This window comes from Hylobates moloch, unplaced genomic scaffold (genome assembly GCF_009828535.3).
Source record: "Hylobates moloch isolate HMO894 unplaced genomic scaffold, HMol_V3 SCAFFOLD_6, whole genome shotgun sequence".
NCBI lineage: Eukaryota > Metazoa > Chordata > Mammalia > Primates > Hylobatidae > Hylobates > Hylobates moloch.
In genome coordinates, this window is record NW_026652281.1 from 102,341,023 (window position 1) to 102,361,747 (window position 20,725).

The window sequence follows — 20,725 nt, forward strand, 5'->3', positions numbered from 1 at the left end:
TATAAACTATAGAGTGAGAAATGCCAGGGCTTCTCATCATGTGGAAACCCACTTCAATTTTAAAAACCTGAGTGCCTAATATTAAGCTAGTTGCTATCACTGTGACTTCTTCAGTAATTATAACTTAATTGACAGTAGTAATACAACATCTTTCAATCAAGAAACAAAAGTTTATAAACATTTGATTGTTAATTCAACATTCCTGAGGACAGTTAACAAACATCTTACCAGCCAGGCACGGTGGCTCACGCCTATAATCCCAGCATTTTGGGAGGCTGAGGCAGGTGGATTACTTGAGGTCAGAAATTCGAGACCAGCCTGGTCAATGTGGCAAAACCCTCTCTCTACCAAAAATACAAAAAGTAGCCAGGCATTGTGGCACATGACTGTAGTCCCAGCTTCTCGGGGGGCTGAGGCACAAGAATTGCTTAAACTCGGGAGGCAGAGGTTGCAGTGAGCTGAGATCACACCACTGCACTACAGCCTGGGTGACAGAGCAAGACTCTGTCTCAAAATAAATAAATAAAAATAAAAACAGCTTACGTATCTTACAGATACAGTCTTCCCAAAGGGCTCCATAACTTGATAGAATAGAAAAGAATATCAACACTTGTTAAATATTAGGTTTGATAATATTTTTAAGAATAAGGGTTGGCCAGGCACGGTGGCTCACGCTTGTAATCCCAGCACTTTGGGAGGCCGAGGCGGGCGGATCACGAGGTCAGGAGATCGAGACCACGATGAAACCCCGTCTCTACTAAAAATACAAAAAATTAGCTGGGCGTGGTGGCGGGCGCCTGTAGTCCCAGCTACTCGGAGAGGCTGAGGCAGGAGAATGGCGTGCACCTGGGAGGCGGAGCCTGCAGTGAGCCGAGGTCGCACCACTGCACTCCAGCCTGGGCGACAGAGCGACACTCCGTTTCAAAAAAAAAAAAAAAAAAAGAATAAGGGTCTTTTGAAATTTGCTTTTAAAAACACGTGGTCAGTTAGATCAAAACTCAAAATATAGCCTGCACAATGGGGAAGGAAGTTTTTAACTTTGGTTTTTAAGGGATACTTTCTATAAAGAAAGAATATACAGTTGGTATCTGTAAACAAATATTTTCTGGTGATGATTACTAGGAAATAGTTTTCTTTAAACTTTTTCATTCATTATTATCTCATGTTATCATTGTGGGTAGATGCTGGTGAGGAGAAGTTTTTTGTATTTCCACTTGAGGCTGTTATTTACTTTCGTAGTACTGGGTGCAGTTGTCCTGGGTCACCCTTAGAAAATCTTGCCCTTGCAGGCCAAGACAGCCATTTGTTTACCTCTAAGAGCCACAGTTCAGACCTTTTAAAACAGATGAAAAAATCTTCCCAGCAGAAGGTTGAGATATCAGTGTAAATAATGTCTGATTATTACTTAATAGTATTATTTAGAATGTAAGCTCCATGAGGGCAGCAATTTTGATCTATTTTATTCACCATTGTATCCCCAGTGCTTAGAACAGTAGGTAGTCAATAAATACTTGTTGAGAGAAAAAAATTATTGGTAAAACTATCTCAAAACTTATCAATGAAATTATTCCTTCATTTTGGGTGTACTGGAAAACTGTGGCTATCCAAGAAATAGGTTTCAACTCCCCTTGCTAAATGATTTGAACCCATAATAATCAGGACTAGATTGGTTACTATAACTTTCAGGATATTGAGCCCTGGAGTTGATATGTAAAGCCCCACTTTTCCATTGTGGCTGCCATCTCCCTGACTTTTATACATAATATCTGTGCCCAAATCCTCAAAGATTCCTACAGCAGAGTACTGAGCAGCCTGGAAGAAGGAAGCAGCTCTCTACACCCCAAGCTCCCCACTCTGTGACTTCTTTAGTGCTCCTCTTAATATTAGGTATTAGGGAAGAGCAAGGGAAAATGGGCAAGAGGGCTTAATTCTAAGGACTCTTTTATTTTTCAAGCCCTCTCAAAACACCAATCCATCCTGAAATAGAGCCTTGCGGAAATCTGTAAATGCTTAGGACAGTGGTCCCTTCTCAGAATGCGCTCACATTTGAGTATAAAGTATAATTAAATGAATGGTGGTGAGTATCCTAAAAAAAGGTTAAGTTTATCAAGAGGGGGGAAAAAATGGCAACATACCAAATATTCCTGGCCGGCTTGTGAAAGAGATGTAAGAATCACTACTTTCTCAAGGTTCCTTTCTAAATTCTAAAAAGTAGGCCAGATTATTTGGTTTTAGCCAAAGCAAGTCTTACCTACAAAAAAAAAGTATGTTTTTCTGAACTCAATGTCACTTAACAGTATATAGGACCCCTGTATATAATCATTGTATAACCATTATTATGCACATTTCATGAAGTTCTGCAAATTATTTTAATATGCAAATAGATTACAGCGTATTTTTCATTGTTATGTACTTGCTTTGAAGACATGTTGCTGAAAAACACTTATTATTAATTTGATGCCAAGCCCTTGTCAAGAACAAGATCTCCAAGTGCATGATGTTTCTATGAAAAAACACCCATTTTCTAACAATTACTATAGAAAACATTACTTCAGAAAGTGGGCTCATCTGTAGTGGTACTATACTTAATTATAATTTGCATGCAGAACTTTTAATCTAGAAAAAGACTCAGATATAAAAAGCAAATTTGAAATTTCCTTGAAAGTTTTGGCAGTGAAAATAGCCAAATAAATATATGTGGCAAAATGCTTCTTGAATGTATGACGTCCAAATGTCTAAATAACAGAGTGGCTCTATAGATGTTACTAATTAATATATCCAACCTATTTTAGTCTGCAGGTATTAACTCCGTACGAATAAAAGAAAATGATGATGTTATTTAAGTTTCTGATACATCGGAGATGGTGATCAATGTGAAATGTTAACCCTATAGTTAAATAACAATTCCCATAAATTAACTAATTGTTTAAGAGGCATTTTTATTTTTTAAGCAGAGTTTTAAGGTTTATACTATTTGTCTCTTCAATTTTTATTGTTTCAAGCACTATAGTTATGAACAAAAACCTCCGCAAAGTCTCTCTGAAGCACTTGTGCATAATAATTTTGTCCTTAGAATAGAAATGTGAGGATAGAACAAGGGCTTCTGGAGAATGGCTTTTTGAATCTAAGTTCTGCCACTTACCAACTATTAATAATTATGCCTTACAATAGGAGCAAATTAATATCTAACTTACAATATTACTACAGGAATTAAAGGAAATAATATCTATACAACACCTAACACCTAGCAGGTGCTTAATAAATGTTAGTTTCCTCCTGCTCCTTCCCCTGCTGGCAGGCAATGAGTGAGCAAGCAACATGAAGGGAAGACGAAAGTCTCTTTTATTAGAAGGTCTTACCCTCATCAGAGGCAAGGTTTATCATTTAAGATCCATTAATAATGAGACTGAGAACAACTCAGCTGTTCTCTTCTTTCTTAGGAATATATGAAATTTAAGTTCATTTAAAAATTAAATATATTCAGCCAGGTGCAATGGCTCATGCCTGAAATCCCAGCACTTTGGGAGGCCAAGGCGGGCGGATCACTTGAGGTCAGGAGTTTGAGACCAGCCTGGCCAACATGGTGAAACCCCATCTCTACTAAAAATACAAAAACTAGCAGGGTGTGGTGGCACATGTCTGTAATCCCAGCTACTCAGGAGGCTGAGGCAGGAGAATCACTTGAACCTGGGAGGCGGAGGCTGCAGTGAGCCGAAATTGCTCCACTGCACTCCAGCCTGGATAACAGAGCCAGACCCTGTCTCAAGAAAAAAAAAAAAAATTAAATTAAAAATATTCACTTATTCCTCCAGGGGTAGTAGATTCATTACTGAGTTGTTGTCTTCTACGTGGGGTCAGCAGAATTTCTGAAAAATATGGAAAACATTTAGCACATTTAGCGTCCCGAGTAATAGCATATCAATTCCATTAGTATATTTCCTTTATTCCCCCGTCTAGTGGGAATACTTAGATAGATTAGGAAGAATTTTTAAACCAACAGTCTAAGACTACTCCCTGGGTACATCTTGAATTACTGGTTGCTTAGAGACAGATTTTCTTTTTAAGATTATTTTACTCTCTAGTTTTTAATATATTTAATGCTTTAGATAATAGTTCAGAAGGTATAGCCATAATTACAATTTTAAAGTTCCTGAATTAATTACTTTTGTTACAGATAAGTGATTTCCTTAGTTCACTTTTATATCTGTCTTCAGCTTCCACAATGACTTTGTGACGATCACATTGGTATGGGCAAGAGTGCAAGAGCTTGCTAAAGTTTCGGCTATTCAGGGATTTTTCTACTGCTATGCAACCTAAAAGAAAACAAATTAAAGTTATGTGTAGATGTCACAAAATATCTAGTAACAAATCTATGAAAGTAAATATCTATATGATGGTAACTGAAGTAAAATCAGGAACTATAAATACCTCAAGAAGCTCAAAATCATGTGAGGGAGTAAAGACAACAAATACAACAGAGTGGAATAAGTGCTGGGAGGGAGGTATGAACAGTTATGGTGCTTTAGAAAAAGAGCATCTAGGCCGGGCATGGTGGCTCATGCCTGTAATCCCAGCACTTTGGGAGGCCAAGGTGGGTGGATCACGAGGTCAGGAGTTCGAGACCAGCCTGGCCAATATGGTGAAAACCCTATCTCTACTAAAAATACAAAAATTAGCCAGGCGTGGTGATGGGTGCCTATAGTCCCAACTGCTCGGGAGGCTGGGGCAGGAGAATCACTTGAATCCAGGAGGTGGAGGTTGCAGTGAGCTGAGATTGTGCCACTGCACTCCAGCCTGGGCGACAGAGCAAGACTCTGTCTCAAAAAAAAAAAAAAAAAAAAGGAAAGAAAAGAAAAGAAAAAGAGCATCTAGAGCAGGTGCAGTGGCTCACGCCTGTAATTCCAGCATTTTGGGAGGCTGAGGTGGGCTGATCACATGGTCAGGAGTTCGAGACTACCCTGGCCAATATGGTGAAACCCTGTCTCTACTAAAAATACAAAAATTAGCCAGGCGTGGTAGCGGGTGCCTGTAGTCCCAGCTACTTGGGAGGCTGAGGCAGGAGAATCGCTTGAACCCGCCAGGCGGAGGTTGCAGTGAGCTGAGATTGCGACTACCCTCCAACCTGGGCAACAGAGCAAGACTCCATCTCAAAAAAAAAAAGAAAAGAAAAAGAAAAAAGAAAAAGAGCATCTATGTTGGGTGCAGTGGCTCGTGCCTGTAACCCCAGCACTTTGGGAGGCTGAGGCGGGCTGATCACAAGGTCAGGAGTTCGAGACCAGCCTGGCCAATATGGCGAAACCCTATCTCTACTAAAAATACAAAAATTAGCCAGGCGTGGTGACGGGTGCCTATAGTCTCAGCTACTTGGGAGGCTGAGGCAGGAGAATCGCTTGAACCCGCCAGGTGGAGGTTACAGTGAGCTGAGATTGCGACTGCACTCCAACCTGGGCAACAGAGCGAGACTCCATCTTAAAAATAAAAATAAAAAAAAGAAAAGAAAAAGAGCATCTAGGCTGGGTGCAGTGGCTCATGCCTGTAACTCCAGCACTTTGGGAGGCTGAGGTGGGCGGATCACTTGAGGTCAGGAGTTCAAGACCAGCCTGGCCAACATGACAAAACCCCATCTCTACTCAAAATACAAAAAGTAGCCGTGCATGATGGCAGGTGCCTGTAATCCCAGCTACTTGGGAGGCTGAGGTGGAAGAATTGCTTGAACCTGGAAGGCAGAGGTTGCAGTGAGCCGAGATCGTACCACTGCACTCAAGCCTGGGTGACAGAGCAAGACTCTGTCTCAAAAAAAAAAAAAAAGAAAGAAAAGAAAAGAGCATCTAGGGTTGAGAGTGGTGGCTCATGCCTGTAATCCCAGCACTTTGGGAGGCCAAGGTGGGAGGATCACTTGGGCTCAAGAATTCAAGACCATCCTGGGCAATATAGTGAGATCCTGTCCCTACGAAAAAAAATATTAGCCAGGTGTGGTGGCACACATTTGTAGTCCTAGCTACTTAAGAGGCTGAGGCAGGAGCATCCCTTGAGACCAGGAGTTCAAGACTGCAGTGAGCCATGATCACACTACTACACAGAATAAGACCGTCTCTTAAAAAAAAAAAAAAAAAAAAACGCTGGGCGGGACGGCTCACGCCTGTAATCCCAGCACTTTGGGAGGCCTAGGCAGGCGGATCACAAGGTCAGGAGGTGGAGACCATCCTGGCCAACATGGTGAAACCCCGTCTCTACTAAAAACACAAAAATTAGCTGAGTGTATTGGCACGCCCCTGTAATCCCAGCTACTCGGGAGGCTGAGGCAGGAGAATCGTTGAACCCGGGAGGCAGAGATTGCAGTGAGCCGAGATCGCACCACTGCACGCCAGCCTGGCGACAGAGTGAGACTCTGTCTCAAAAAAAAGAAAAAGGAATATCTAGTTTGTCTGGTTTTGAGCAAGAGTCCCTGTTAAGGGAAGATATCCAAAAGAAGTGATCCTTAAGCTCAGTCATCTTTTTTGTTTTTAACATTTTATTATGTAAAATTTCAAACACTGAACTCCCATATATCCATCACCCAGCTTCAATAATTATGAACTCGTGGCTAATCATGTTTTATTTATACCTCTACCTAGTCAGCTCTGTCCCCACGTATGCACTGGATTATGACACCTGAAATTTACATTAAAGTATCATTTCATCTGTAAATACTTCACATACATCCTTAACAGATAAGGAATTGGTTTTGTTTGTTTGTTTGTTTGTTTTCCTTTGACAGGGTCTGTCACCCAGGCTGGAGTGCAGTGGTATGATCACAGCTCACTTTTAGCCCTGACCTCTTGGGCTCAAGTGATCCTCCAGCCTCAGTCTCCTAAGTAGCTACAACTATAGGCATGCTCCACACCTGGCTAATTTTTTATTTTTTGTAGACACAGGGTCTCCTTACATTCCCAGGGCTGGTCTCAAACTCCTGGGTTTAAGTAATCCTCTCACCTCAGCCTCCCAAAGTGCTGGGATTACAGATGTGAGCCACTGCACCCAGCCAGGACTTTTTTTTTTTTTTTTTCTGAGATAGTGTCTCACTCTGTCACCCAGACTGGAGTGCAGTGGCGTGATCTCAGCTCACTACAACCTTAACCTCCTGGGCTCAAACAATCCTCCCACCTCAGCCTCCCAAGTAGCTGGGACTATAGGCATGCAACACCACACTCAGCTAATTTTTGTATTTTTTTTAGAGATGGGTTTCACTACGTAGCCCAGGCTGTTCTCGAATTCCTGGGCTCAAGTGATCCACCTGCCTCAGCCTCCCAAAGTGCTGGGCTACAGGCATGAGCCACCACCATACCTGGCCAGGACTCCTTTTTATAAACAGATAAAACTATTATGACACCTAAAAAAGCATGCTTAATATAATCTAACATCTAGTGTTCAATTTTCCCCATCAATTCAAAAATTTCTTTTGAAAGTTGGTTGTTGGAAAGGTTCATCATTACTTTTTTTTTTTTTTTTTAAGAGACAGGGTCTCACTATGTTGCTCAGGCTGGACTTGAACTCCTGGGCTCAAGCAATCCTCCCACGTAGCTGGAACTACAGACACACGCACCACTGGGTCTGACTTACATTCGGTTAACATATGTCAAGGTGCTTTTAATCTATCAGTTCCCCTCTCTTCCTTGTCATTTACTTACTGAAGATACTAGGTCATTTGTACTATAGTTTCTCAAAGGCTAAGTTTTGCTGATTGCATCCTAGTTGTGTCCTTTAAAATGTTGTTGTGTGTCCTATAAACTAGTAATTAAATCTAAATGATTGGTCAGATTCAGGTTCAAGTGTCTTTACTAGAATTCCATGCAGGTAGTATTGTATGTTTCTTACTGTATCATATTAAGAGGTACATATTTTCTGTCTCTCTCTTTTTTTAAAAAGAAATTGTAATTGGGCAGCCTCTTGAGCCAATAGGGTTAGACAAACTCCCTCTTTTTTTTAAATATTAAGATAGATCAGCAGCAAACCACCATGGCACATGTTTACCTATGTAACAAACCTGCACATCCTGCACATGTATCCCTGAACTTAAAATAAAAGTTGGAAAAACATTTTTTAAAAAAAGATAGATTGGTAGGTCCAGGTAATGTCAGCCATGTCCATCCATTATAAAGTTCTCCATCAGTTTGTCGCCTAATTGTATTAGTGGCCCATTCCTAAAGGACTAGAAGTTGGCCACGCAGATAGTTGGCTGAGATGAAGACATTTCAGTACAATAAAGATGTGCAAAACCACTGAAGTGTGAAAAGCATAGTATTCAGAGAATCATGGACACTCTAATATGGCTAGAGTACAGAGAAGTATGGGAGAAAAGGTGGGGCTGGGGAGGGTTGCAGGGAACAAGAAAAAGAAAAGTCTTGAAAGCCATGCCAAAGAATTTTAACTCTCTTCAAGGCAACAGGGAGGAACATAGAGATACTTATTAAAAGCAGGAAGATGATACGATTTCATTTGTCTGGTAGAAAGGGCACCTGAAGGCAAGAGGATCAGTTGAGAGGTTACTTTAGTAGTCTAGAAAATAAATGAAAGGATTTTGAAACAAGGCATTTGCAGGGAGAATGGAGAGATTTCTGAGGTAAAATTAGCAGGGTTTGATGAATAATGAGCTGTTGGGATAAGGGAAACGTTTAGGATAATTCTCAAGAAATTCAGTACTTGATTAAATGGCAAAGTTTGAAATAACCATAGCACATTTCTAGCAGATTCAGAGTAAATTTACAGTAAAATTTAACAAGTGGAAGCAGGACAAAATTCCATACAACTTTCAAAGCCAGGCAGAGAGGTTGATTCGGTGGGTTACAGAGAAGCACTGAGGGTTCTTTAGCATGATGACACGATAAAGCACATATTAAGAAGATAAGTTAACAGTGATATGCATATTATACTTGGGAGTTGGAGAGGCTTGAGACAAAGACTGCTAGAAAATTGCTGCGATAATTTAGGCATGAAACAAAAAGGGCCTATGTGGCAAAAAAGAACAAAATTTGATAGACTAGAAATAAGGGACGGAACAAGAGAGAACAGTCATGGATGATTCAAGGCTTAAAGTCTGGGAGACCAGACAAATAGTGGCAACACTGACAGAAATGCAGTGAGTTGGGAGGCCAATTTAAAAGGAAGAAAGATGCCGCGGATATTGTGTTTAGGATACATTAAGCTTAAAGTAACAAGAAGATATTGAAGTGGGTATGTGCTGAGAACTACTGGAAATGAAAGAACAAGGCTATAGCCCACGTTAGAAGACAAAAGTCAAAATACATATTTGAAAACCATCAATAAAATGATAGATGATGCTACAAAAGTAAATGTAGTGAAAGAACTGCATAAGTGCTATAGACTAGGTCTTGAGAAGAATACTTGTGGCAATCTGGCAGGAAGAGAAAGATAAAGGTGAAGACTGAGTTCTATTCATCTTCGATTTCAGTGCCAGCCAAGGACTAAGCACTCCATGTTTGTGGAATGAATGAATGGTAACTAGGGGAGAAAGGAACAAGGAAAGAACCATCTTATACAAACTAAGCAATTACAGAACATCTACTCTGCCACCTAGAATACTTTTGACCAGAGATTCCCAAACTTTCTAGGTTCATGGCACCTCTAAGCCAAAAGAAATGCCTAATGATTCTGTCAGATCCAAAACAACTTAGTAAGTATTTATGTTCTAACAACTTAGTAGCCATTTGAAAAAATAATACAATTAAATTGAAAGAAATATTTGTACTTTATTCTTATTAAATACATTTACTTTCTTTTTTTTTTTTTTTTGGAGACGGAATCTCGCTCTGTCACCAAGGCTGGAGTGCAATGGCATGATCTCGGCTCACTGCAACCTCTGCCTCCCGGGTTCAAGCAATTCTCCTGTCTCAGCCTCCCGAGTAGCTGGGATTACTGGCGCATGCTGCCATGCCCAGCTAATATTTTGTATTTTAGTAGAGACGGGGTTTCACCATGTTGACCAGGCTGGTCTTGAACTCCTGAGCTCAGGTAATCCACCCGCCTCGGCCTCCCAAAGTGCTAGGATTACAGACATGAGCCACTACACCCAGCCCAATATATTTACTTTCTAATGGGATATGTGCATCTGTTGGGAGGAGTGGATGAATACTTGAAAGGACAGCAAATCAAACAAACTATTGGGTATTTTTTTAAGATGAGGAAAAATGAGCATAGTTCAAGGTGGAACAAAAGGAGTTAATGAATAGAATGGAAGTGAAGAGAAAGATTTTGCAATTAGTATTAAAATGTGGAGGAAAAAAAAGATATGAGATTCAGCTTATGGCCAGACATCAGTTTTGGAAGAATAGAGATAACCTCTTCTTCCAAGAGGGAAGAGCAATGATGTTCTGAGCCGAATATAGAGAACCTCAATTTTGTCCATAGAGCAGAGTACAACAGCAAGATGAACAAAGAGGAAATACCGGGGTGTGAAGGAGGAGGAGAAGGGATGGAATAAGTATTGTGGAACATTTACAAGAGCCCTGCAGAAAAAACAAATAATGAACATGAAACAGTAGAAACATTTACATATTATAAATATAAAAATAGGTATTTTTAAAACTTAATGCCTATGTTTACAGGATAATCCAGAATGCATACCTAGTAATAACTGGCTCTCTGAAAACATTAAAAAATGTTTATTTTACTCAGTAAGGTTAAATTTATAGATGGTATTATGACAAAAAGATAATAAAGTAATAAAAAGGTACTAACTGTGTTTATTCATACATACAAATATTGGAAGCTCAGCCTGATGCTGATAAAAGGTGTTTTTTTTTTTTTGCTTTGTTTTTAATTATAGAGGCAAGGTCTCACTATGTTGACCATGCTGGTTTTGAACTCCTGGCCTCAAGAAATCCTCCAGCCTTCGCCTTCCAAAGTGTTGAGATTACAGCTGCCTCACCTGGCCCAGATAGAAGATATTAATTTGAATGCTTTGATATTCCACAGTATTATTTCTCCAAAGGGAACAAAGTAAATCATACATGTAGAACTATTATAAATTCTAGTTAATTACAATAAGCGTGGTGGCTCATGTCTGTAATCCCAGCACTTTGAGAGGCTGAGGCAGGCAGATCATTTGAGGTCAGGAGTTCAAGATCAGCTCGGCCAACATGGTAAAACCCTGTCTCTACGAAAAAATACAAAAAAAAAAAAAAAAAAAAATTAGCCAGGTGTGGTGGTGGACACCTGTAATCCCAGCTACTTGGGAGGCTGAGGCACGAGAATTACTTGAACCCGGGAGGTGGGGAGTGCAGTGAGCCAAGATCGCGCCACTGCACTCCAGCCTGGGTGACAGAGTGAGACTCCGTCTAAAAAAAAAAAAAAAAATTCTAGTTAATATCATAAAAGGCCTTGACTGTGAAACAACTGCAATTAAAAAAATACTTACCCGAGCACCTATACGTCAACATTTTGGAACTGGAAGTTGCTAGAAAACTGACTACTTCTTTATTTATTATATCTGAACATAAGGTAAATGGATCTGAAAAAAATTGCAAAATGAAGGATTTTTGGATTAATGAAAAGAATCAGATATTTTAAGGATTTATTAAATATCAAGCTTTTCATAAACCTTAGCCTAGTACTATGCCTCCAATCATGCTGGGAATAAACAGAAAGATTCTGGATCTTAATGGAAGGCATTTACAACAGAAAGAGTCAAAGGTGTGGTTTGTACTTTAGAGGGCCAATATACCAATGGACTTTTTTTTTTTTTTTTTTTTTGAGATGGAGTCTCACTGTCATCCAGGCTGGAGTGCAGTGGCATGATCTCGGCTCACTGCAACCTCCGCCTCCTGGGTTGAAGCAGTTCTCCTGTGTCAGCCTCCAGAGTAGCTGGGATTACAGGTGCCCGCCACCACGCCTGGCTAATTTTTGTATTTTTAGTAGAGACAGGGTTTCACCATGTTGGCCAGACTGGTCTTGAACTCCTGACCTCAGGTGATCTGCCCACCTAGGCCTCCCAAAGTGCTGGGATTACAGGTGTGAGCCACCGCACCCAGCCAATGTACATTTTTAGCTATAATGGTTACCTAAATATCTGTTTTATTAAAAAACCAAAGAAACATTTTGAATCATACCTGTTACTGGTAACTGCTGCTTTATATTTTTGGCAATGTGAACTGGGTGTTTAAAAACATGGTCACTAAAAGAAAATAGACACCAGATTACTAAAAGTAAACATACTGTTTGGTGTGTGGACCAATGTTTCTATAAGCAGTGTTGTGATTTTCGGTGTTTGGTGGGCAAAAGCAACCCGGAATCACGATCTACCAAAATCTACCAAATTCTGCCAAAGTATGGCCTGCAACAATTACAGCTGTGTTTCTAGAGCTAGAGTCAAACAAGACTCCAGAGGGCAATAGTACTGATGCCAGAAGAAACATGGAAGAAAAAGATTACATAAAGAAGGAAGTAGGAGAGATGAAGGCAAAAAGGAGAGAACAAAATCAGTGGGAGCAAAAATGAACATGGGTGCAGGATGGCAAAGTGCTAACAATAATCATTTAAAGACCTGAATTTAAAAATCCTTCCTAACCCCCAAAACATTTGTATGTTTGAACCCTGTAGTCCTTGATGAATAAATACAAGTTTTGATTATACTGTCACAATGATAACAGGCAGTACAGAGAAAGGCAAGAACTGTAGATCAGACAGCAGGCATTGCAGTAGCTTTATAGTTATAGCTATCTGTCCATGTACCTATATTTGTAGGAGCTACTACGTAGGAGAAAAAAAGCATTTCAAAGAGATGAAAATATTAATAAGTTGGCTGAGGTAGAAATATGGCTAACCCTAGCCGGGTGCAGTGGCTCACGCCTGTAATCCTAGCATTTTAGGAGGCTGTGGTGGGCAGATCACCTGAGGTCGGGAGTTTGAGGCCAGCCTGACCAACACGGAGAAACTCCCTCTCTACTAAAAATACAAAAAATTAGCCGGGCGTGGTGGCACATGCCTGTAATCCCAGCTACTCGGGAGGCTGAGGCAGGAGAATCACTTGAACCCGGGAAGCGGAGGTTGCGGTGAGCCGAAATCATGCCATTGCACTCCAGCCTGGGCAACAAGAGCGAAATTCTCTCTCAAAAAAAAAAAAAAAAAAAAAAAAAAAAAAGAAATATGGCTAACTCTATAGGAGAAAGAAGGGTATGGGTGAAAAGCTTGGGATGGAGGTCAAGAAGGCTGGCCCAGGACCATATCTTACTGCTTCCCAATTCCCATACCTGAGCAATCAAGTTAAAATTAACATCAAGAGTGGTCTTGAAACAGATAAAAGGGGTGGTATTGGTGTAACCCTTCTTCCTCGTACTTAGTTTACCCTTCAACCTGCCCGAAATGTAGCAGCATCCTCTACATTTTTCCCAAGTACAGTAACCATCAGAAGAGCACAACCCAATAAAGGATTTAAGAAAAGCTACAAGCCCAGGTCTAGCCCCACAAACTAACTGCAAGGGAAAAAGATTATGTTCTAGAGACAAAGTGCAGGGAACAAACAAAAGGGCAAACCCAAACCAAATTTTCTTCACATCCTATTCCCTTTATCACATTAAATTTAAAAACTAGTTTTTGCTATACTGCTGATTATCAATGCATGCATTGTTACTTCAAGTAAAGGGTTTCCGTTTAGGTTTTATTTTCTGAGTATCCTTTCTAAAATTCAAATCTGTTACACCACTCAATTTAAAATCCTCAATCACTCCCTATACGCTGTGAGTTAAAACCCAAAATCCACAGTATGACATTGCAGGGCCCTAGATGAACTGGCCCATACCTCCCCGTCCAAACTCCTTTCCCAACACTTCCTACTTTAGGCTCTTCCCAAGACCATGTTTCATCATGTCATTTCTACATGCCCAGCATTTAACAGTGTGGCATACTACAGTACACAATAAATGCTTGCTGAATAAATAATAGTTACGCACAATTATTAAACTATACCTTGATTGAGAAACAAAATTCTTTTCAAAAGTAGTTTCTTCATGTAAGTTTTGATTGCAGCTTGACTTGGCTTTATATAAAGTCTTATTTTGCTCACTCTCCCTGTAACAAGCATGGACTGGATTTGCGCTCTTTAACGGTGTCTTCATTTGGTCATCATTTGTACATGCTTTAGACATGACTCCATGGGATTTATAACTCTGAAACTGTCTAGAATGGCTTTTATCCTCATCTTCTGCTTTGCTACCTCGACCAATCTGATCTGCATGGAGACGTTTCCATGTATTCTGAATACTTATGTTCATAGATGAAATATTATCCTGATAGGTTTCTCTTTGTATTTCTTCCTATAGTGTAAAAAATGACAAGAAAATAATTTCAATATAATCTATTCCCTTTATAATAAATTTATACTTCATTTAAATAATGAAGAATGAAGAAAAAGTTTATGATTGCCAATAGAACACATATGATAAAAGGCAGTTTACATTAGGAAGAAAAGGGAGTTTATACATTAAACAATATTGGGACAATTGAGTAGCCATCTGGTGAAAAAATAAGTTGAATATCTCATAGCTTATACAAAGATAAAGTCAAAATGAACCAAATATTTAAATATAAAAACAAAGTCATATATGTTCTAAAAGAAACGATTATATTTTAATATTCTCAAGGGGTATAAGACCTTTCCAAGTATTACCCAAAATTAAATAATAAAACAAAACTAATATACTCGACCACATAAAAAAAATTTTTTTAAATTCTTCTAGAGACCAAAAACGTTATTCTGGGCAGGGACTTCAGGAATAAAGAATCAGAAGCAAAACCAAATGACAATAAAAACACCCAGAAATAATATGTATAAAGCATATATCTTAAGCAACAGGATATACATATATATTTTTTTTGAGACACAGTCTTGCTCTGTTGCCCACGCTGGAGTGCAGTGGCATGATCACAGCTCACTGCAGCCTCAACTTCCTGGGCTGAAGCAATCCTCCCACCTCACCCTCCTGAGTAGCTGGGACCACAGGCATACACCACCACACCTGGCTAATTGTGTATGTTTTTGTAGACACAGGGTTTTGCCATGTTGCCCAAGCTGAAGGATAATTTTTAAAAATAATATTTATAAAAAGCTACTATAATGAAATTTGAAAAAAGATCAATGATAGCATGGAAAAGCAGGCACAGAAGATGAACAGATAGTTTATAGGAAAGGAAATATTAATAGCTCTTAAACACAAGAAAAAATGTTCCATTCCACTTAAGATAAATAAATATTAAAGCTACACTGAGATATTTTTCTTCATCTATTATACTGACAAAGATCAAAACACTGTGAGGAAACATGTACTCTTAAACATTGCTAGTGGGAGCGTAAGTTGATACAGCTTCTGTGGTGAAACAATTTGACAGTATCTTTCATAATAAAAACTATGTCTATCTAGGTATTTGAGAGGTACTATTATTTTCTCCATGTATCAATGATGAAACTAAAGCACAAAGAGATTAAATAACTTGCCTAAACTTTCCCTAAAGTTCATAGCATCCATGAATTTGGGTATCCGTGGGAGATCCTGGAACCAATCCCCCATAGATACCAAGGGTTGACTGTACTTTAAATGGGTGAACTGTACGGTGTGTGAATTATATCTCATTAAAGCTGTTACAGGATACACACACATACACACACACACACACACACACGGGTACATGTGTAGCAGGTATTTAGAGTTGTTTGCAATGGTAAAAATTTAAATATAACTTACATGTCCATCAATAAAGGACTGGTTAAATCAATTATGGCACATCTGCAATAGTGAATACTACTCAGACAATTAAAATAATAAAATCACTATATTATACTAACTTGGACACTCTGTTTTTATTTTTTAACATATATGCATATACAAAAACACGAAGCATGCATACATAGAAAAATATATTTATATAAAGAGGAAAGAGGTTATTAGATTATTACTACTTTTCTCTTTCTTGAACCTCAATTATTCAGATGTTAGATCTCTTGGCTCAATATTCCATGTTTCCTGTCTTTTCAGTCATCATTTCTACTTTTTAAAAATCTCTTTTTTTTTGTTTTATGTCAAAGCATGATTTTTCCAGTATTACTATGGAGTTTTCCATTTAAAACCATTTAAAACTTTAAAAAATAACTTGGGAAGAAAAAATTTTTTACCCTCCAATCCCTACTGTTAAAAAATATTGGCTGGGCATGATGGCTCATGCCTGTAATCCCAGCATTTCGGGAGGCTAAGGCAGGCAGATCACTTGAGGTCAGGTGTTCAAGACCAGCCTGGCCAACATGAGGAAACCCTGTCTCTACTAAAAATACAAAGAAATTAGCCAGGTGTGGTGGCATACATCTGTAATCCCAGCTACTTGAAAGGCTGAGGCATGAGAATCACTTGAACTTGGGAGGCGGAGGTTGCAGTGAGCCGAGATCGTGCCACTGCACTCCAACCTGGGCAACAGAGCAAGACTCTGTCTCAAAAAAAATTAAAAAAAAAATTTATATGTCAGTGTAGTACAGAGAAAAAAAGAAAGAAATTTTAAAAATTTCAAAAAAGTTCTATATTCTTTAAAACAAAGAATCCAACCTTATTTCCTTCTCTTTCAAGCTGTTCTATTCTGTGTAGAATTTCCTTTGCTTTCCTCCAGTGCTCTTCAAGATTATTCTCCTTCACATTTATGTCCTTTAATTGCTGTGTTTCATTTTCATCAAAAGGACATTCTCCTAGACTTAGAGATAATTTCTCAGCTTTGTAATATGGGAAAAAACAATGAATGAAAGGTTATTTAAACACTTTATATATAAGGACAACCTCACAGCCCACCCTCTCCTTTCTCTAAATTTTTCCATCCAGACTATCTTAACAGCTTAACTGGTACTGAAAAGTAAGTGGAAGAGTACCTAGCAGAGGCCCAGGACTCAAACAGTCATAAAACAGACTTTACTCCTCAGAGTTACAGGAGAAAAAACATGCAAATATGTTATGCCAGACACATAAACATTCTCAGGTACATGGATACTGGCTTTAAAGTAGTTAGTTTTTTAGGCCGGGCACAGTGGCTCACACTTGTAATCCTTGCACTTTGGGACGCCGAGGCGGGAGGATCACTTGAGGTCAGGAGCTCAAGGCCAGCCTGGCCAATATGGTGAAACTCCACCTCCACTAAAAAAAAAAAAAAAAATTAGCCAGGCATCGTGGCACGCACCTGTATTCCCAGATACTCCGGAAGTTGAAGCACAAGAATCCCTCAAACCCAGGAGGCACAAGCTGCAGTGAACAGAGATTGCGCCACTGCACTCCAGCCCAGGTGACAGAGTGAGACTTCGTCTCAAAAATAAAGTAGTTTTTTTAAAAAAAATAATGTTCATAAATTGATTCCTTCCTATAATCCTTTTTTTTTTTTTTTTTTTTAACATACTGTGTCTGCAGTTTTTCTTCCACAAAGATCAAAATTCTTACCATGGCCACTGCCCTCTGAGCTCAAGCTACACTGGCCATCAATTCCTTAAGTGCACCAGGTTCCCTCTTATCACAGGGCCTTTGTGCCTCACTGTTGCTTATGCTTGAGACACTCACTGATAACAAATTCCTTTCTTTTCACCTAATTAACTCTAGACATTCAGTTCTCAGCTCAAGAATCACTTCCTCCCAAAGCCTTTTCTGCTCCACATCTGGACCAGATTCCTTTGTTATAGGCTCTTAAAGACCTGTGGTCTATCCCTGTGTACTTGTTATGTCAATTTATAATAACACATAATCTCATCTTTTGAGTTACTGTCTATTTCTCTAGTTAAACTAAGCTCTGTGAATACACAGACTGTTTTTTATCACTGTATCCCTGATGTCCCTGATGCCTAGCACTCTGCCTGGCACATAACAGAAACTCAAACTTTTTTTTTTTTTTTTTGAGACGGAGTCTTGCTCTGTCGCCCAGGCTGCAGTGCAGTGGCACAATCTCGGCTCACTGAAACCTCTGCCTCCCTGGTTCAAGTAATTCTTCTGCCTCAGGCTCCCGAGTAGCTGGGGCTACAGGCGTGCGCCACCAGGCCTGGCTAATTTTTTTTTATATTTTTAGTAGAGACGGGGTTTCTCCGTGTTAGTCAGGATGGTCTCGATCTCCTGACCTCGTGATCCACCCGCCTTGGCCTCCCAAAGTGCTGGGATTACAGGCGTGAGCCACCACGCCCGGCCCCAAACATTTTTAAATAAATAAATGTACTTATGATTTAACAATAAATAACCCTTAGTCCACAAATTTAATTCCTGCAAACTAAATTTGTGCACACAGCATAAAATAGTGAATTATCTATACTGCTGCTCTCTTCCACATGGGTTTGTATATGCTGAATATACCCTAGTTGTCATGTCTAAATTTTATACTCTGATTTTTTTTTTTTTTTTCAGACAGGGTCTCACTCTATGACCCAGGCTGGAGGGCCAGTGGTGCAAACACAGCTCACTGCAACCTCGACCTGAGCAACTTCTGAGCTCAGATGATCCTTCTACCTCAGCTTCCCAAGTAGCTGGCAGGCGTGTGCCACCATGCCCAGATAATTTTTTCTATATATATATTTTTTTTTATAGAGACAGAGTTTCTCCATGTTGCCCAGGCTGGTCTTGAACTCCTGGACTCAAGCGATCTGACTGCCTTGGCCTCCCAAAGTGCTGGGATTACAGGCATGAGCCACTGTGCAGGGCCTAGTCTGCTTTTCAAATGTAAGAAGAATCTGAGAGCTATAAGGCCTTGGCTCATGAAAGCAGAAATAAATTCCCCTTTAAAAACTTTGGTTGGTATGTTCTTAAAGTAATAGTACACTTACTAATTTTTTTGCAGTTGTGAAGCACAAATGTAGCAGCTTTGTTCAGTTCCTCATTCTGAGATTCAGTTAAGGCTTGAATCATGAGTGGAAGCCCATTGTTTTTAAAAAGGTCATACTGATTTTCCTCTGGAAAACATAAACAAAGAGGACAATGATTTTATCATAAACGATCTATATGAGGTCGTAATTCTTCCTTGTGATAATTATGAACATAGTTCAAAATTTTAAAAATAGGCTAGGAACGGTGGCTCACTCCTGTAATCCCAGCACTTTGGGAGGCTGAGATGGGTGAATCACTTGAGGTCAGGAGTTCAAGACCAGCCTAGCCAACATGGTGAAACCCAGCCTCTACAAAAAATACAAAAATTAGCCAGGCATGGTGGCAGGCACTTGTAATCCCAACTTCTCAGGAAATTGAGGCACAAGAACTGCTTGAACCTAGGAGGTGGAGGCTGCAGTGAGCCGAGGTCACACCATTGCACTCCAGTTTGGGCAACAGAGTGAGACTTTGTCTCAAAAAACAAAAACAAAACAACAACAACAAATTTTTAAAATAGAGAAACACATAGTTTCTTTCTTTTTTTTTTTGAGACGGAATCTCGCTCTGTCGCCCAGGCTGGAGTGCAGCGGCGCAATCTCGGCTCACGGCAAGCTCCGCCTCCCGGGTTCACACCATTCTCCTGCCTCAGCCTCTCCGAGTAGCTGGGACTACAGGCGCCCGCCACCACACCCGGCTAATTTTTTTTTGTATTTTTAGTAGAGACGGGGTTTCACCGTGGTCTCGATCTCCTGACCTTGTGATCCGTCCGCCTCGGCCTCCCAAAGTGCTGGGATTACAAGCGTGAGCCACCGCGCCCGGCCCAAGAAACATATAGTTTCAAAAGGATTTTTTTTTTTTTTTTTTTTTTGAGAGGGAGTCTCGCTCCGTCACCCTGACTGGAGTGCAGTGGCACGATCTTGGCTCACTGCAGTCTCCACCTCCCGGGTTCAAGCAATTCTCTTGCCTCAGCCTCCTGAGTAGCTGGGACTACAGGCACACGCTACCATGCCCAGCTATTTTCTTGTATTTTTAGTAGAGACAGGGTTTCAACATGCTCGCCAAGCGGGTCTTGAACTCCTGACCTCGTGATCTGCCCACCTCAGCCTCCCAAAGTGCTGGAATTACAGGTGTGAGCCACTACGTCCAGCCCCCAACAGGATTTTTAATATAGAAAATAATTCACTTAAGGCTGGGCTCGGTGGCTCACACCTGTAATCCCAGCACTTTGGGAGGCCGAGGCAGGCAGATCACCTGAGGTTGGGAGTTCGGGACCAGCCTGACCAACATGGAGAAACCCCGTTTCTACTAAAAATACAAAATTAGCCGGCCATGGTGGCGCATGCCTGTAATCCCAGCTACTCGGGAGGCTGAGACAGGAGAACTGCTTGAACCTGGGAGGCAGAGGTTGCAGTGAGCCAAGATTGCACCACTGCACTCCAGCCTGGGCAACAAGAGCGAAACTCCGTCTCAAAAAAAAAAAAAAAAAAGAAAAGAAAAAAAAATAATTCACTTACACAAAATACCTGTCTCCTAAGTGATCTCAGAAATGCAGCCACAGAGTAGTATCATAACTCATAAGAGTCAACAAACTCACTTGGTTTGAAAAAGGGTATAATCAATCCTAAATTATACAGAGGTTAAGGGAAAGAATAGATAAATAAACTAATGGAGGGAGTAGAAAGTAAGGGAAGGAAGAAAGAGTGGAAGAAGCAAGAGAGAGCAAAGGGAGGAGAGTGGAAAAGTGAGAGTGGCAAGAGCAGAGAGAGATTAGAAGTGAGGGGGTAGAGAGGAAAGTGGAGAGAATTGGTAAGAAGGAGTAGATTGAACAGAGGGAGAATGGGAGGAAAGTAGAGAGGAGGAGGAAAATAAAA

The 20,725-nt window shown here is 40.1% G+C and overlaps 1 protein-coding gene across 7 annotated transcripts in view; it reads right to left on the reverse strand.

Moving 5' to 3' along the window:
• TERB1 (telomere repeat binding bouquet formation protein 1) overlaps positions 1-20,725 on the reverse strand; it is a 46,479-nt gene that overhangs the window by 693 nt on the left and 25,061 nt on the right. For 2 of the 7 annotated variants that reach the window (XM_058441076.1, XM_032157560.2), the window contains 7 exons: positions 18,815-18,940; positions 16,581-16,741; positions 13,960-14,306; positions 12,105-12,169; positions 11,414-11,506; positions 4,164-4,313; positions 3,801-3,866 (listed from right to left, as the gene is read on the reverse strand). In XM_058441076.1, the coding sequence (XP_058297059.1) occupies positions 3,801-3,866; positions 4,164-4,313; positions 11,414-11,506; positions 12,105-12,169; positions 13,960-14,306; positions 16,581-16,741; positions 18,815-18,940 (1,008 nt within the window). Of the gene's footprint in view, positions 1-2,135; positions 2,252-3,800; positions 3,867-4,163; positions 4,314-11,413; positions 11,507-12,104; positions 12,170-13,959; positions 14,307-16,580; positions 16,742-18,814; positions 18,941-20,725 lie in introns of all 7 variants that reach the window. The other 5 variants (XR_009214220.1, XR_009214219.1, XR_009214221.1 and 2 more) reach the window with 5 other exon arrangements.